Genomic DNA, 18,548 nt, shown 5'->3' on the forward strand with positions numbered 1-18,548 from the left:
TGAAGTCAGGAATTCGAGACCAGCCTGGCCAACATGGTGAAACCCCATCGCTACTAAAAATACAAAAAATTAGCCGGGTGTGGCAGGCACCTGTAATCCCAGCTGCTCAGGAGGCTGAGGCCGGAGAATCGCTTGAACCCGGGAGGCAGAGGTTGCGGTGAGCTGAGATTGCACCATTGTGCTCCAGCCCGTGCAACAGTGCGAGACTCCATCTCGAAAAAAAAAAAAAAGAAAAGTAACAGGAAGTGGGGGAAATCACCCACATTCCCATTATCCCGCAATACATCAAATTGATAACAGTGGTCCTACTTTGTCTCTTTATACACATATATGTGTGCGTGTATGTGGCATTTAAAACAAAATGGTATACTCTGAGCCCAAAAGACAAAATGGTATGCTACATGTCTCATTCTGTAGCCTGTTTTTACTTAGCATTATGGGTTGAGAATATTTTTTCACATCAATAGAATTTTTTTCAACAGATATTTATCATTCCATCATATGATTGATTGTACCATAATTTAGTTAACCACTGATCTAAGTTGTTTCTATTTTTAAAAATATTATAATGCTTTGATATCTTTGTTATTGTTGCTTTTAACTCCACACTCAGCTCTTATTTCTTTAGGATACCATAGGTAGAATTACTGGAACAAAAGATATGTAGGTTTTAAACTGTGGGCACATTTCTGAATTGCTCTTCAGAGAGGTTATACTTCCGTGAGTTCTCCGTTTGTGTCTTTTGTCCATTAAAAAAGAAAGAGTATTTGTCCTATTGATTTGTAAAGGCTCTTTATATATTAAGAATATCATGCCTTTGTCATAAATCATGCAAATATTCTTCTCAGCTTGTGTTTCTTTTTAATTTTATTTTGCTTTATTTTTATTTTTACTTTATTTTATGTTTTTCTAATCCCAGCACTTTGGGAGGCTGAGGAGGGCGGATTGCCTGAGCTCAGGAGTTTGAGAACAGCCTGGGCAACATGGTGAAAGCTGTCTCTACAAAAATACAAAAAATTAAACAGGCGTGGTGGCACATGCTTGTAGTCCCAGCTATTCAGGAGGCTGAGGCACAAGAATTGCTTGAACCTGGGAGGCAGAGGTTGCAGTGAGCTGAGATTACACCACTGCACTCCAGCCTGGGTGACAGATCGAGACTCTTTCTCCAAAAATATATAAAATAAAAATAAAAATACACAGCACCAGAAGCTAGTCTATGGAAAATCCTTCAAAGTATGAAGTTGTAAACAAAGGATTTGATTCTTATTAACACTTGGTCAAAACAGAAGTCTTCTCCTTTCAGGAACATTCTTGATAATTTATTGATTATAACCATACCCTTGTGCGACAGGAATCGCACAAAATAGAATTTATCAGATTCCTTGTTTGTAGGGCACGATTTTTTTTTTTTTTTTTTTGAGACAGAGTCTTGCTGTGTCACCCAGGCTGGAGTGCAGTGGCACAATCTCTGCTCACTGCAAGCTCCACCTCCTGGGTTCACGCCATTCTCCTGCCTCAGCCTCCTGAGTAGCTGGGACTACAGGTGCCTGCCACCAGGCCTGGCTAATTTTTTGTATTTTTAGTAGAGATGGGGTTTCACCGTGTTAGCCAGGATGGTCTCGATCTCCTGACCTCATGATCCGCCTGCCTTGGCCTCCCAAAGTGCTGGGATTACAGGCGTGAGCCACCACACCCAGCCTGTAGGGCACAAATTTGTAGCAGTTCTCTGAATGTCTGATACAGCTCAGACAGAAAAGAAACACCTGACCTCAGGCGATCTGCCCACCTAGGCCTTCCAAAGTGCTGGAATTACAAGCATGAACCACTGCACTCAGCCTATTCCAATGTTTTATTATCACAAATAATCCTGCACTGTTATCTGCTGTGGTTTGGATGTGGTTTGTTTGGCCCCACCAAATCTCATGTTGAAATTTGATCCCCAGTGTTGGAGGTGAGGCCTGATAGGAAGTGTTTGGATCACAGGGCAGGTCCCACATAAATGTCTTGGTGCTATTCTCATGGGAGTAAGTGAATTCTCACTCTTAGTTCTCATTAGAACTGATTATTGAAAGAGCCTGGCACCTCCTCCCCTCTCTCTTGCTTCTTCTCTCACCATGTGATCTGTACATGCCAGCTGCCCCCTCTGCCTTCTACCATGAGTAGAAGCAGCCTGCAGAACTGTGAGCCAAATAAATCTCTTTTCTTTATAAATTATGTAGCAGCAGGTACTCCTTTATAGCATCCCAAATGGACTAGGACAGAAAATTTGTACCAAGGGTCGGGGGTTGCTAGGAAGATACCTGAAAATGTGGAAGTGGTTTTGTAACTGAGTAACGGGAAGACGTTGGAAGAGTTTGGAGGGCTCAGAAGAAGACAGGAAGACAAGGGAAAGTTTGAAACTTTGAGACTGGTTAAGTGGTTGTGGGCAAAATGCTGATAGAAATATGAACAATGAAGGCCAGGCTGATGAGGTCTCAGATGGAAATGAGAACTGGAGCAAAGGTCACCCTTGTTAAACTATAGCAAATAACATGGCTGCATTGTGTCCATGAACTAGGACTTTGTGGAAGGCTGAACTTCAGAGTGATGACCTAGGGTATCTGGTAGAAGAAATTTCTAAGCAGCAAAGCATCCAAGACATGGTGTGGCTGCTTTTAACAGATTATGAGCAGATATAAGAGTCAAGGCATGATCTAAAATTAGAACTTAAAAGGGAAGCAGAGAATAAAAATTTGGAAAATTCTCAGCCTGGCCATGTGGTACACAAGGAAAGAGCATTTTCAGGTGAGGAATCCAAAAGCACAGCTGAGCCACCACTTGTTAGAGAGATTATCACAGATAAAAGGGAGGCAGGTGCTTGGGCCGGGTGTGGTGGCTCATGCCTGTAATCCCAGCACTTTGGGAGGCCAAGGTGGGCAGATCACAAGGTCAGGAGTTCGAGACCAGCCTGGCCAACATGGTGAAACGCCATCTCTACTAAAAATACAAAAATTAGCTGGGCATGGTGGCACATGCCTATAATCCCAGCTACTTGAGAGGCTGAGGCAGGAGAATCACCTGAACCCAGGAGGCAGAGGTTGCAGTGAGCCAAGACCATGCCACTGCACTCCAGCCTGGGTGACAGAGCAAGACTCCGTCTCAAAAAAAAAAGGAGGCAGGTGCTAATAGTTAAGACAATGGAAAAAGTCCCTGAAGGCATTTCAGAAATCTTCTTCAAGGCTGTCTCTCCCATCACAGGCCCAGGGGCCTAGGAGGACAGAATGTTTTGGGGGCCAGGCCTGGGGTGCTGCCGCCCTGCAGCCACCTTTGGACTCTGCTTCCTACATTCCAGCCCCGGGTGCTGCTCAGGCTGCCTATCCAGAGGATGCAAGCCATAAGCCTTGGTGGCATCCACGTGGTGTTAAGTCTGCAGATATGCAGAATGCAAGAGTAGCAAAGGCTTACATTTCCTTGTAGTTTGATATATTTCATCAGTATGGAAATTTTCCAGCAAGTATTTTTTCAAATGCTCTTCTGCCTCATTCTCTATCATCCTTCTATGACTCCGTTATACATATATTAGTCCTTTTCACTTTGTCTCATGATTAACAGAATTAACAGACATATGTTGTTTCCTATGTATTTATTTATTTATTTTATTGAGACGGTCTCATTCTGTTGCCCAGGCTGGAGTGCAGTGGCATGATCATGGCTCACTGCAGCCTCCACCTCCCAGGTTCAAGTGATTCTCCTGCATCAGCCACCTGAGTAGCTGGGGTTACAGTTGGACACCACTATGTCCAGCTAATTTTTGTATTTTTTGTAAAGGTGGAGCTTTGCCATGTTGCCCAGGCTGGTCTCAAACTCCTGGCCTCAAGCAATCTGCCTGTCTTGGGCTCCTAAAGTGCTGGGATTACAGGTGTGAGCTACTGCGCCCGGCCTGTTTTCTGTATTTTCTATGCTTTTTTCTCCCTGTGTTTCAATTTAAACATTTTCTACAGGCTTGTCTTCCAGTTACATTAATCCTCTGTTCTGCTATATCTAATTTGCTATTAAACACAAATTAGTTATTAATTTGTTATAGTACTTTTTCGGGTCAAGGATCTCCATTTGACACTTCTGCACAGATTCCAATTCTCTGGTAAAATTCTTCATCTTTTTTCTATCTTTTTCATACAGTAATTACAGTTATTTTATTTATTATTACTATTATTTTATTTTTGAGATGGGATCTCACTCTGTCAGGCCCAGGCTGGAGTGCAGTGGTGCGATCTTGGCTCACTGGGACCTCCGCCTCCCGGGTTCAAGTGATTCTCCCACCTCAGTCTCCCAAGTAGCTGGGATTATAGGCGCCCACTACCACACCCAGCTAATTTTTTGTATTTTTAGTAGAGATGAGGTTTCACCATACTGGCCAGGCTTGTCTCAAACTCCCAACCTCAGGTGATCCACCTGCCTTGGACTTCCAAAGTGCAATCATAGTTATTTTAAAGTCCTTGTCTGATAAATTCAATACCTGAATCCTATAGAACTGATTCCATTATCTTCTCTCTCTCTCCCTCTCTCTCATCTTTTCAATATGCCTTATAATTTTTAATTTTCTTGACAACATTGTAGATGAAAAAGTGTAGGACAACACATATGTCTTCAAACAGATCACCTTGAACCTGTCAAGGATTAGTTTTAAGCTATTGAATTTTGTTCTTACTAGTAAAGTATAATTCTTTTTCTAGGGCATGTCCCTATGGGATTTCAGCCAAAAGTTTTGTGTTTGCCAAGGCTCTCCCATCCTGGTGGAGCTTGAACTATAGCCTCCATCTCTCCAGCACTGTGCAGCACATAGAAGTCTCTACTTAACTCTTAGTCTCTCAGCTGCCATTGTTTCTCACTGCACAGGGCAGCTTAGAAGTTACCCAATAGCATGAAGTGAATTTGTATGCAGATTTTTAGATTTATGTCTCTGCAGTTTCCTCATTTCCAGGACTTTCCCCCGGTTACTTTGGCAGCCTCATACTCTGTCTCCTTATTTCTTTCTGCTTGGGAAACAAGCAACAAATTAGAAAATGCCTTCAGAGGAAAAGTTGGAGTGAATCTCACACACTTCTTTTAAGGGTCCTGATCCCTCAAGTCTTATCTGTATCCTTTCTTCTTTTTTTTTTTTTGAGACAGAGTCTCACTCTGTCACCTAGGCTGGAGAGCAGTGGCGCAATCGCAGCTCACTGCAACCTCTGCCCCCTGGGTTCCAGCAATTCTCCTGCCTCAGCTTCCCAAGTAGCTGGGATTACAGGCGCCTGCCACCACGCCCAGCTAATTTTTGTAATTTTAGTAGAGATGGGGTTTCACCATCTTGGCCAGGCTGGTCTTAAATGGCTGACCTCATGATCCACCTGCCTCGGCCTCCCAAAGTGCTGGGATTACAGGCGTGAGCCACTGTGCCCAGCCATCTTTTATTCTTTTTAAAAAAATTCATTTATTTATATATTTTTTGAGATGGAGTTTCATTCTTGTTGCCAAGGCTGGAGTGTAATGGCTCAGTCTGAGCTCACTACAACCTCCACCTCCCGGGGTCATGCAATTCTCCTGCCTCAGCCTCCCAAGTAGCTGAGATCATAGGCGCCCCCCACCACACCCCGCTAATTTTTTTGTATTTTTAGTAGAGATGGGGTTTCACCATGTTGGCTAGGCTGGTCTCAAACTCCTAACCTCAGGTGATCTGCCCACCTCGGTCTCCCAAAGTGCTGCAATTACAGGCATGAGCCACTGGGCCCGGCCAGCATCTGTTATTTTTTAATATTGACAAAAACTCCCTTGACCAAACATTTTAGTCAGGCTCCTTAGGACTTTTTTCTCAACTAGGCCTCTACCTTGGCCCATATCCTGTCTTTGGCCTGCCCAACCCAGTCTTAGAAAGAATCTCCCCACCCTTAATGCATCATCTTAGTAATTTTCCACCCATTGACCCCCGCTTCACTTTGTTCATTGGCTATAAATGCCCAGCTGTCGACGCTGTTTTCAGAACTGTGCCTGATCTCTCTCTCCTGTTGCAATGCTCCCACTGCAATCATCTTGAATAAAATCTTTCTTACCGTTTTAACTAGTGTCAGAATAACTTTTTTTTTTCTTTTTTTTTTTTTTTTGAGATGGAGTCTTGCCCTGTTGCCCAGGCTGGAGAGCAGTGGCATGATCTTGGCTCCCTGCAACCTCTGCCTCTCAGGTTCAAACGATTCTCCTGCCTCAGCCTCCCGAATAGCTGGGATTACAGGCGTATGTCACCATACCCAGTTAATTTTTAGATTTTTAGTAGAGATGGGGTTTCACCATGTTAGCCAGGCTGGTCTCGAACCCTGACCTCAGGTGATCTGCCTGCCTTGTCCTTTCAAAGTGCTGGGATTACAGGCGTGAGCCACTGCAACAGCCCAGAATAACTTTTTTCTTTAACAATGCCTTCAAACAGTTGTTTATACACACACACACACACACACACACACACACACACACACACTCCAGCTTGTATAGTTGTTTTTGGTGGGAGGGTTAGACAAGTTGGTACATTATGGCTGAAACTGGAAGTCTACTTACTTCTATAACAAACATGTATTATTTTAAACATTTCCTTTAAAACAATAATAACATGTTTAACTAGCTCATCTGGAACCAGTCTTCCCTGAAGGTTATTATTTTGAAAGTTTTAATGTCCTGTATAGATAATTGAATTGTCCAGGTTTTCTAGACGAGTACATTTCTTTGATATTTTCAAAGCCACTAATAGAATTACTCATATTTTTTAACTCCATAATTATGTTTATATATCCTTTCTTATGTCCAATTCTATGTTTTTTAATCTCTTTCCTTTTAAACTAGCTAGTATAGTATACTACAGAGTGTGATCTATGAAAGGCCTGCATTAGAATACCTGGGATGACACTTAAAAGTAGTAAGTGAATTAATTTTCTGAATCATCAATGGATGCTGAAATCAGTAGGTGAAAGCTTTTTGGGGAAACAGACTGGTCAAACAGTCTTAGAGCATCACCCTCATGGATTACTTATTACATAAGAATCATACACCTTCACAATGGAGAGATCTGACAGTCACAGCCTCACCAGGTCATCAAGCTTAGCACCACCAACATACGCTTTCTGAAGTGAGGCAATGAAGTACTTAACATCACCAGCGTATTCTTGCCTAAAATGTTTAACCTGGAATCTAACCATGAATCATACAGAATCCACCAGACAAATCCAGATTGTGGAGCATTATACTCCACAATTCCCCAGACCTTCAAAGAAGTCAACACAGTCAATAATATATGAACATTGATTTGATCCTGGATTGGAAAAAAGGTCATCTGTGAAGGATATTTTTGGCCAGGTGCAGTGGCTCATGCCTGTAATTCCAGCACTTTGGGAGACCAAGGCAGGCAGATCATAAGGTCAGGAGATCAAGACCATCCTGGCTAACACGGTGAAATCCTGTCTTTACTAATGACAGGTGAAGCCAACTGGACTTCTGGGTAGGGTGAGGACTTGAAGAACTTTTCTGTCTTACAAGAGGTTTGTAAAATGTGCCAATCAGTGCTCTGTAAAAACACACCAATCAGCACTCTGTGGCTAGCTAGAGGTTTGTAAAATGGACCAATCAGCACTCTGTAAAATGGACCAATCAGTACTCTGTAAAATGGACCAATCAGCATTCTGTAAAATGGACCAATCAGCACCCTGTAAAATGGACCAATCAGAACTCTGTAAAATGAACCAATCAGCATTCTGTAAAATGGACCAATCAGCAGGACATGGGCGGGGACAAATAAAGAAATAAAAGCTGCCCCCTCCCCCCACCCCAGCCCCCCAGACAGAGGCTACAACCGGTTGGGGTTTCCTTCCGTGACATAGGAGCTTTGTTCTTTTGCTCTGCACAATAAATCTTTGCGTTCGTGCCTTATGAAGAGCTGTAAAACTCACCAGGAAGGTCCGCGGCTCCATTCTTGAAGTCAGCAAGACCATGAACCCACCAGAAGGAAGGAACTCTCGACACACTAAAAAATACAAAAAAAAAAAAAAAACAAAAAAAAATTAGCGGGCTTGGTGGTAGGTGCCTGTAGTCCCACCTACTCGGGAGGCTGAGACAGGAGAATGGTGTGAACGCAGGAGGCAGAGCTTGCAGTGAGGGGAGATCATGCCACTGCACTCCAGCCTGGGCAACAGAGCAAGACTCCGTCTAAAAAAAATTTTTTTTTTGAGACAAGTGGAGAAACTTAAATATTAACTGTACATTAAATATTATATATAGGACCAGGCGTGGTGGCTCATGCCTGTAATCCCAGCACTTTGGGAGACCGAGGCGGGCAGATCACAAGGTCAGGACTTGGAGAGCAGCCTGGTCAATATGGTGAAACCCCGTCTCTACTAAAAATACAAATAATTAGCTGGATGTGGTGGCACGCACCTGTAATTCCAGCTACTGGGGAAGCTGAGGAGGAGAATCGCTTGAGCCCGGAAGGCAGACTTCGTGCCATTGCACTCCACCTTTGGCAACAGAGCGAGACTCCGTCTCAAAAAAAAATTATATATAGGTGATTTGATGATATGGTTAATTTTGTTAGGTGTGATAATGGTATCATTAGTAGCATGATGTCCCTTTGTCTTTAGGAATTGCCGGCTGGCAATGGGGAAGGGGTTGTGCATCCACTATTTCAGTCCCTACTACTTTAAGTCTCTTCCCATGCACATTCCTCTCCCAAAGAAGTCACCATTCTAAATGCCTAACAGCTGGAAGTACCCTCTGGTGGTTTCACAAGTGGAGTGGTTTTACAGGAGAAACCCAGGTTTGGGGTTTACTATTTAGTTGATGGCATTTGTAATCTGTAAGGCTCTTCCTGCAAAGAATAGGTGTTTCCAACTATACGTGCCTGGTCAAGGACTATTTCTTGGGTTTTCTACGTTCTGCTTTTGACAGCTAACTTAACTCAGGGCGTGCCTCACTGAAGGGAAAGTAAGGGCTCTGTCCCCCAATCATGATGATCCACATTGTAAATACTGCCTGGGAAGGGATAATACAGCCTTTTCCATTGTGTGTGTGTTTTAATTTTTAATTTTTTAAATTTCAAGCTTAGGCAGTGGTTCAGTGCAAGGACTGAAAACAAGCGCTAGAAGGGAAGGTGGGTAGCACGAGGGGTTTCAAATACAGTGATGGAAGCAGTAGAAGGAAATGTCTCTTAGACTAGGAGCAAGGAACCAAAGGGTCAATTAGAAGGGAAAGGGACCTGCGGACCTGGGGAGAGGTCACTGGGGTTCTAAGCCTTCCACCTCTGCTTCCGGAATTTCCACGGGTTTCGCGGCCATCTGGAGCTGTGACTTCGCCACGCTTGGGGCACGGGGCTGTGGGAAGTCATGTCGTCCCCTCCCCATGTGTTCCCTTGGCTATACTTTCCTGCCCCTCCACTTCCAGGCGAAACACTCCTCGGGACAGGCCTTGGGACATGTCCTAGATACACAATGGGGGCGCTGGACTTGGTGATGAGGGGCCTGCAGAAAGAAAGAGGCAGGCGTGACAGCCGCCTGCAGATCCACGATGCATCTTAAAATCCCAAATTCTCAGGCCCTACCCCAGACCTACTGAGTCAATACCCAGGGCACTGAGCCAGGGGGTGGGTGCCCGTAGGCCTGGCAGCACCCAGCCTGTAGAAGCTCCACCTCCGGGAGCGCTGGGCTAGGACCATCTCCCCACGCCCCTGCCCTCGGGCCGCCGGGAGTCCAGTCCTGTTACACCTCCCGCGGCCGCGCACAGCGGCAACCCTGGCGTGCGGGGACGAGCGCGGTCAGGGAGGGGCCTGCGGAGGCGCGAGGCCCCCGGAAGCGCCTTTCCCGGAAGGCAGGGAGGCGGCGTCGGCCTCCGGAGGCGGCCTCGGCGATGGCGGCGGAGTTTTGTCCATAGCCTGGGCAACTGCGCAGCTGGAGGATGGCCTCGCTCGGGCCTGCCGCAGCTGGGGAGCAGGCCTCGGGGGCTGAGGCGGAGCCGGGCCCCGCGGCGCCGCCGTCGCCGCCCTCACCGTCCTCTCTGGGGCCTCTGCTCCCCCTGCAGCGGGAACCTCTCTACAACTGGCAGGCGACCAAGGCGTCGCTGAAGGAGCGCTTCGCCTTCCTCTTCAACTCCGAGCTGCTGAGCGATGTGCGCTTCGTACTGGGCAAGGGTCGCGGCGCCGTCGCCGCGGGGGGCCCGCAGCGCATCCCCGCCCACCGCTTCGTGCTGGCGGCCGGCAGCGCCGTCTTTGACGCCATGTTCAACGGCGGCATGGCCACCACGTCGGCCGAGATCGAGCTGCCGGACGTGGAGCCCGCCGCCTTCCTGGCGCTGCTGAGGTGAGCGGCAGCGCGCGCCGGGTCGGGCTGGGAGATCCCCGGGGCCCGGCCTGCCCCGACTCCCGGATGACCTTGGGCTGGTCTCCTCTGATCCGCCCGGGGCCTCAGTTTTCTCCCTAGCCGTTGATGCTCCGGAAGGTCGAAATCGAAATCTGTGAGCCAGGACGGCTCAGTCGCCAAGTAAACGTTCATGTCTTCATCCGGCAAGCGTGCGTTTTACCGTTGAAAGGCGTTTCGCATTCCAATTGTGGATTGTCGCTCAGGCTTCAGAATTAGACCAGTGGCAAGGATGGAAGAGCAGATCAGGTTGTCCTGATTGCCCATTTGCGAAGTTTTATGTTTTGGGGGGAAGAGAGTAGCTGAAAAATCTTGCAGGCGATGTTTTAGGGTTATTGTCGCCCCCCTCCCTCCGCTTTTTTTGAGACAGGGTCTTGCTCTGTCTCCCAGGCTAGAGTGCTGTAGCGCGATCATGGCTCACTGCAGCCTCGACCTCTCCGGGCTCAGGTGATCCTCTGACCTCAGCCTCCCGAGTAGTTGGGACTACAGGCACGCGCCACCACGCCAGGCTAATTTTTATTTTATTTTATTTTTGGTAGAGATAGGGTTTCACTATGTTGCCCAGGCTGGTCTCGGACTCCTAGGGTCAGCGATCCGCCCACCTTGGCCTCCTAAAGTGCTGGGATTACAGGCGTGAGCCACCGCGCCTGGCCACTTTTTTTGTTTTTGTTTTTCATTAACGTATTAGTTGTCAAGACCCAGGAAAGTAAATACCAAAACAGATAAGTGAGGCTTTACCTGCTTTGTGTTTCTACACACAAGGTCACATTTGCTTATAAATGAATCTCTCCCTTGATGTTAGAATTTGCTTGTTGGTTATTTGAGGATAGTAGATTGACATCTAATGGAAAGATGTGATTGTCTGGCATTATTAGCTTTTAATCACAGCCATCCTGTTAGGGAGGCGTAAGAATTGTTTACCCCAGTTTCGCAAATGGGACTGAGTCCCAGAAGAGTCAAGTATCTTGCCCAAGGTAACAAACAGCTAACTCACACTGAAGACCATGTCTTCATACTAAGATGGTTTTAAATAGCTGCCTGAGTAGAACGTGTTGTTATCAAAGTGGGAGAGTCTTGGGTAGTACTGAAGCAAAAACAGGCAGGTCAGTGGGACAGAATTAGATACAAAGGCTCACAGTTGAATCGGAAAGATCAACAAGAAAATGAATGTAGAGTTCACACAACTAGAAACAAATACTAAGATTCCATTAACAAATGGATAAAGGACAGGATAGATAACTTAGAGAAAGAAAAAATACAACTAATTAATGAATGTTTTACCTGGCTGGTAATTAGGAAGTGCAAATTAAAAGACCTTGGTATTTTTTCCTTCCATTAATCCCACCAAAAAATTTAAAGGTAGTATCTGAACAGCATTTTCTGACAAAGATGGTGGTAAAAACCCTTTTGGAAAACAGTTTGGTGCTATAGATTTTCTTTCCACACGTAAGAAGCATTCAAGTACAGCAAATTGTGTACCAAAATGTTTACAGCTTTATTTATAGTAGTGAGGAAGTAGTGAGCTGTAGGGAATGGTTAAACAGTGATAGGTTCACTTGATGAAATATAATGCAGTCACTAAATATGATGGATAGCACTTGAAACTGCACCATGATTACAACGTGAAAAGAAATGGAACAAACATATACCTAGAGACGAGGATAAAGGAAACATACCAAAATGCTAAGCAAAGTCACCTGGAGTAGTAAGATGAAAGTACCTTTTTTTCTTCTTTTCTCTCTGTTTCTGATACTTTCTGTAATTTAGTTCAATTTCATTTATAAAGGGGGCGGGGAGAAAACCTCAAAAGCTAAAATCCAGGTCATTTTAGTTTAAAGTTCACCAGGAGGATTGGGTATAGTTCATTTGGGGTTTCTAGACTAGAAGTAGTTTTCAAAATGATCTGTGGGCCGTCTGCATTATAATCGGGGGTGCTTACAAAATGTGTAGATACCGTCCTCATTATATACCGTAATATTTGGAGGTGAGACCTTGGTAGCATTTTTAACACTCTCCCTAAGTGATACTTATACAAACTAAATTTGAGAACCACAAATCTAAAACTATTTTGAGGCAATTTTTTACTTTGAAAAAATATTGAGATTACTAGGATAAGAATGTAGAGGAAAATGCATATTTTAATATTTTCACTGAAGCTGCTAATTAGTGCTTTCCCATCAATAGAAAATAAGTTAATTTTAGAGTGTTTGAAATGTAGGACAGTGCAATTTTTTTTTTTTTTTTTTTTACATTTTAAAACATTTTTTACATTTTTAAACTTTTTTTTTAGTTTTACATTTTCAGGGTGTTTTATTTTCCTGGCATTGTATTTATTCTTCAGGTTCTGGTCATTGTTCTATTTTGAAACTGATATCTGGACTGATTTCTAAATTTAGTGTTGGCTGGCTGTGTAACATAGATGTTGTAGTTAGCTAATACGTGACAAAAAGATGCCTGATAGTACTTGCTAAGTTGGAAGAGCAGGTTAGTTTGGGCATACTTGTAAACATCTTGAATTAGTTAACATTACTTACAGGCTCATGAACTTAAGTTTGAAGCCCTTAAAGAAACTGCACTTTGAACTGCCTGACCTTTAAATGATGTTCTTCAGTTGTTTGTTTGACAAATACTATATGCCTCCCTTTTGGGGCGCTTGTGAAACAGCAAATGGCTGTTGTAGGTGTTTGGGATACAGCAATAAACAAGAAAAAGTCCTTGTCCTCATGAAGCACATAATCTAGTAAAGGAAAACTAAAGATACAATGTCAAGTACTGATGAATGTTTTGAAGAAAAATAATCAAGTTATGAGAGAAGGAACATTCTCAGCAAGGGAAAGCATTGTTTTAGGCACTAAGGATCTCCTATTGGAGGAACACAAGAGTGAACCAGTGTGCCTTGAGCACAGTAGAGGGAAGTGGTAGAAAATGAGGTCAAAAAGGCCAGGCAGGATGGTGCAGGGCTTTAGAGACTGAGCGAAGACTTTTTCAGCTGGTATTTGATAGAAAGCCTTTGGAGAGTTTTGAATGGGATTGGGAAGGCAGAGGTGGTGGCAGGAGGCTGTGATCTGATTTACATTAAAAAAAAAAAAAACTCTTCCTGGCAGTGGTTGGAGTAAAATAAGCTGCAAGGTGCTAGATGAAGAGGCTTTTGCAGTAGTCCAGGCAGGAGGGGATGGTGAGTTGTACCTTGTACCAGAGAGGTAGCAAAGGACATGATGAGACATGGTCAAATTCTGGATATATTTTTGAAGGTACAACCAAGAGAACTTCCAAGACATCCAAGTAAGGTCATAGAGTAGGCAGAAATATGAATTTGGAGGTTAGGGAACAGCTTGCTGAACATAAATTTGAAAGTTAAGAGTGAATGGTATTTAAATCGAGAGATCAAGTGAGATTACCTAGGGAAGGAATGTAGATTGTAAAGAGAGGTACAAGGATGAGCTCTGGAGTCTTCGAATATGTAGAGATGTAGCAGAGAAAAAGCATAAAATGAAACTGAGAAGCAGCTGTCAGTGGAATTAGAAGAGAAAGAAGCAACATTGTATTCTGAAAGTCAAGTCAAAACATTTCGAGAAAGAAGAAGTGGGAAATGTCGACTATGGAAAGTGGAAAGTGGTCAGTTATGTTAAATGCTATTGAGAGTCAGGTAAAATGAAGACTTTGAGTTGATTTTTAGTCTTGACAAGGTGGAAGCTATTGATAACCCTGCCGAGAGTGATTTCAGCTGATTAGAGTAGGTTAGGGAGAAAATGGGAAGTGAAGAGCTGGAGACAGCTAGTATAAACAATCCTCTCAGGAGTTTTATTGCAAAGGGGAACAGAGAATGACGTGATGGCTGGAAGGGGCATGAGGTAAGTGTTCTTCAGTATTCTGTCCTCAGCTGTCATCCTTTCTAGAGCTTTAGGCACTCACTCCCCCACGTGTGTCTCCAAAGCTCTACTTAGCTCCAGACCCTCATTCCCAACTGGACCATCGCGAAGTAATGTTTTATACCCATGCAGATGGACATGTTATTAATAAAAATATCTGACATTTAATGAGTACTTACTGTGTGCCATAGATTGTTCCTAAGCCCCTTTGTGATCTCACTTAAATTTCAGGAAAATCCTTTGAGACAGGCTTACTTCTTATCCCCCTGCAATAGCTTTTGCCATATTAATGCTATAAATAAAGCAACCCCAAAAAGCAGTTATGTATTCTTGCTTATGATTCTGTAGGTCAGCTAGGAAATGACTTAATGGGCATAGCTCCAAATTGTAGTTTCGTTTCACTCCGTTCTACACATTTCTTGTCCATTTTATACCATTCCTGAAAATTTTACCTGCCTCTCCATTTTTTTCTGCATTGCTTCAACCAAACTACCGCGTTTAGACTTAACTCTCTCCGTTCACCCTGTTAACAGTGATCTCTCCAATATTGGTATATTGTCATATAATTCCCCTGAATCTTTTAATGACTTCTTTTTACCTACAGGATGAAGTTTAAACACTTTAGCAGGTACATGAAACCTTTGTGATTTGATCTCTCTCTCTTCCTCTCCTCTCCGACCACTCAGTGTTTCAACCCTAATTACTGATGGCCTTTTTCTTTAGTGCCTGCTTCTAAGGCCTCCTTACCTTTGTGCTTCTCAGTCGTTCTCAGTCGTTCTGCCAGGGCTCCACACTTAATTACTACTCTTCAGATAATCTTCAGGCTTTACCTCCTCTATAAAAATTCCACCCACAGGCAAAATTGCACACTGGCTCATCTAATCTCTCACAGCATGTTTTAGTTAGCTGTTGCTGTAGAACAAATCACTGGAATACCTAGTGACTTAAACAACTGTTTTATTATCTGTTACAGTTGTGTGGGTTGACTGGAATCACCTAGGTGGTTTGTCATCTATATAGCTGTAGTCAGATAGCAGGTGGGGTTGGACTCATCTGGAGGTTTAACGCCGAGTCTGGGATGGCTGAGCCTTAAGTCTCAGGTCCTCTTCAAGAGGCTTCTTCAGCTGGTCTCCACAGCAGGGTAGCTTGACTTCATGGCTCGTGACTCCCAGGAACACAAAAGCAGGAGCTGCCAGGCATCCTTAAGGTGTAGGTCTCAGACTGGTGCAATGTCACTCTGCCACAATCTGTTGGTTCAAGGGGCCCACACGGGCAACACAGATTCATCATGGGACAGATCTATGTAAGGGCATGAACACAAGAAAGCATGATTTCTTGGGGCCATCATTAAAGATTAGTTATTAGATATGAGTGCCTAATATATACTTCCATTATTAGGACATTACTTTTTAATCATTTCAGTACCAGACTATAGTCGTGTGCCGCATAATGGCATTTTGCTCAACAATGGACTGCACATAAGATGGTGGACCCATAAGATTATAATACGGTATTTTTACTATGCATTTTCTATGTTTAGATACACAATACTCACCATTGTTTTAAAGTTGCCTGCAGTATTCAGTACAGTAACATCCTGTACTGGTTTGTAGCCCAGAAGCAGTAGTCTATACCACATAGCTTAGTTGCGTAGTAGGCTATACCATTGAGGTTTATGTGAGTACCCTGTGATGTTTGCATGATGATGAAATTGTCGAACAATGCCTTTCTTAGAATGTGTCCCCATCATTAAGTAATGCATGACTTGACTGTGTAAGCTTTTTATGGGCAAAGCTATCTTACCCATATTTTTATCTCTAGGAGTATTATAGTGCCTGCTATATAGTCCCTTAATAAATGTTTTTGAGTAAAATGAACAGATAAGTAGTGATACAAAGTTTCTTATACATATCTTGTGATCATTCTTATATAAAATCAAGTTTTCACCTTAGGCTTTTAAAATTTATTTTATTTTAGTTTATTTTTTGAGATAGAGTCTCTCTCTGTCGCCCAGGCTGGAGTACAGTGGCGCGATCTTGGCTCGCCCAACCTTCGTCTGCTGGGTTCAAGCGATTCTCCTGACTTAGCCTCCCGAATAGTTAGGATTACAGGTGTGTGCCACCACGCCTGGCTAATTTTTGTATTTTTAGTAGAGATGGGGTTTTACCATATTGGCCAGGCTGGTCTCAAACTCCTGACCCAAGGTGATCTGCCTGCCTCGGCCTCCCAAAGTGCTGGGATTACAGGTGTGAGCTACCGTGCCTGGCTTTAAATTTTTAGTTAGATTAAATATAACCTAAGTTAAAAAAAAAAAAAAAAAACTATTAATTTGGAGGGAAAATAGGACTAATTTGAGGACATGTAATAATTTTTCTGTGCTCTCGTCCTTAGAGGTTGTATATGAGAGCTTAAATGGTCACTTTAAAATACAAAGAATTGTGGTAATGTCATGTTTAATCTTTATATTTTAAGAACCTTGGCTTAGTTTTTTTAAAATATTATAAAAACTCTAATAATTAAATAGAATGTAAAGGAAATGTATACATATGAACCAAGAGGATTCTTGGATTTTTAAGTAACTTTTTTTTTATTAGAAATGAAAATATTTTCCCTTTTGATGTTACATAGAAACCTATGCTGAATCGTCTAGTCAATTAACATGTATTTATTGAGACTTAAACACATGCCCACAATGTGCCTGGTACTGTTTAAGAAAATAAATTAAAAATATAAGATACACAGAGATCCTTTTCTTATTGTTTATTGTCCAGTATTTATTTTTAATTTGCAGTGCACCCAAAAGAACTTAAAATGTCTTATAAGAAACACAAGGGTAAGAAATAAACTAGAGCCAAGAGTGAAGCTAATAGAAAAATGTATGCTGTCAAGCTGGGTACAGTGGCTTAGGCCTATAATCCCAGCACTTGGGGAGGCTGAGGTGGGAGGATTGCTTGAGGCCAGGAGTTTGAAACTAGCCTGGGAAATATAGCAAGACCTGTCTCTACAAAAACGTAAAGCATAAAAAAAAATTAGCTGAGCATAGTGGCATGTGCCTGTAGTGTTAGTTACTCTGGAGGCTGAAGCAGGAGATTCACTTGAGCCCAGGAATTCGAGGATACAGTGAGCTAGGATCATGCCACCACTCTCCACCCAGTGTGACAATGAGACCCTGTCTCAAAAACAAACGAAATGTATGTTATAAGCAAGCTATAAACTTTGTTTTTGTTTTTGTTGTTGTTGTTTTTGAGACGGAGTCTTGCTCTGTCACCCAGGCTGGAGTACAATGGCGCGATCTCAGCTCACTGCAACCACTGCCGCCCAGGTTCAAGTGATTCTCCTGCCTCAGCCTGCTGAGTAGCTGGGATTACAGGTGCCCGCCACCATGCTGGCTAATTTTTGTATTTTTAGTAGAGACGGGGTTTCACCAGGTTGGGCAGGCTGATCTTGAACTCCTGACCTCAGGTGATCCACCTGCCTTCGCCACCCAAAGTGCTGGGATTACAGGCGTGAGCCACCACGCCCGGCCAACTTTGTTTTAATTATCTGAGCAGCTAATTCAAAAAGAGAAACCTGGGTGGACGTAATTATTTATAGATTAAAAAAAAGGCAACTGCTTAGGAGATGCACGAATCTGATAATTAGATGAGTTTTAAAAAAAATCCTGATGAGATCCCCTCATACAGAAGACATTGCTGTAATGAAGTATCTTCAATCTGTGTCTTCGGATACATACTTGTTTTAAAAAATGTTCCTTGATAGAAAGCAGAAGTATATTGCCAAAGCACAATTTGACAAAAGCAATTTGAATGGGAGATCTCACACAAAATAATCTACAAACATGATTCTCTCTTGTTCCTGGAGTGTACTTCCCACCGTCCTTTTAATCTTTTAGATCTAATCTCAAGCAGAAATTCCTCTACAAACTTTTTCCACATCTTCCTGAGTCAAAGCCCGCATTTATAGATTCTCATAGAACCATGTATAGGTTTGTGACACTTGTCCTCTTAAGTGTGATCTACTCAAGGGCAAATGGTGATAAAGGCCTCACATTGCTGCTCAGTTTTACAACTCTAGTAATTTTTACCTGACAAAAATAAATAAAGGCAGGCATGTAAAGACTTCTAGACTGCTACCTTGTCCTTCAAACAAAAATTTCTTTTTTTTTTTAATTAAAATTTTTTTTAATTCTCACTTTGTTGGCCAGGCTAGAGTGCAGTGGTGCGATCTCGGCTCCCTGCAACCTCCGCCTCCCAGATTCAAGTGAGTCTCCTGCCTCAACCTCCCA

At 43.2% G+C, this 18,548-nt stretch overlaps 1 protein-coding gene across 3 annotated transcripts in view; it reads left to right on the top strand.

The window, feature by feature from the left end:
• The window catches only part of BTBD1 (BTB domain containing 1), a 92,690-nt gene that overhangs the window by 28,161 nt on the left and 45,981 nt on the right, over nt 1-18,548 (top strand). For 2 of the 3 annotated variants that reach the window (XM_030814932.1, XM_030814935.1), the window contains exon 1: nt 9,056-10,337. The exons of the other annotated variant lie outside the window; for it this stretch is intronic. In XM_030814932.1, the coding sequence (XP_030670792.1) occupies nt 9,937-10,337 (401 nt within the window). In that variant the 5' untranslated portion in view covers nt 9,056-9,936. Of the gene's footprint in view, nt 1-9,055; nt 10,338-18,548 lie in introns of those variants that run through there. 3 annotated transcript variants of the gene reach the window in all.

This window comes from Nomascus leucogenys, chromosome 6 (assembly GCF_006542625.1).
Source record: "Nomascus leucogenys isolate Asia chromosome 6, Asia_NLE_v1, whole genome shotgun sequence".
Taxonomy (NCBI): Eukaryota; Metazoa; Chordata; class Mammalia; order Primates; family Hylobatidae; genus Nomascus; species Nomascus leucogenys.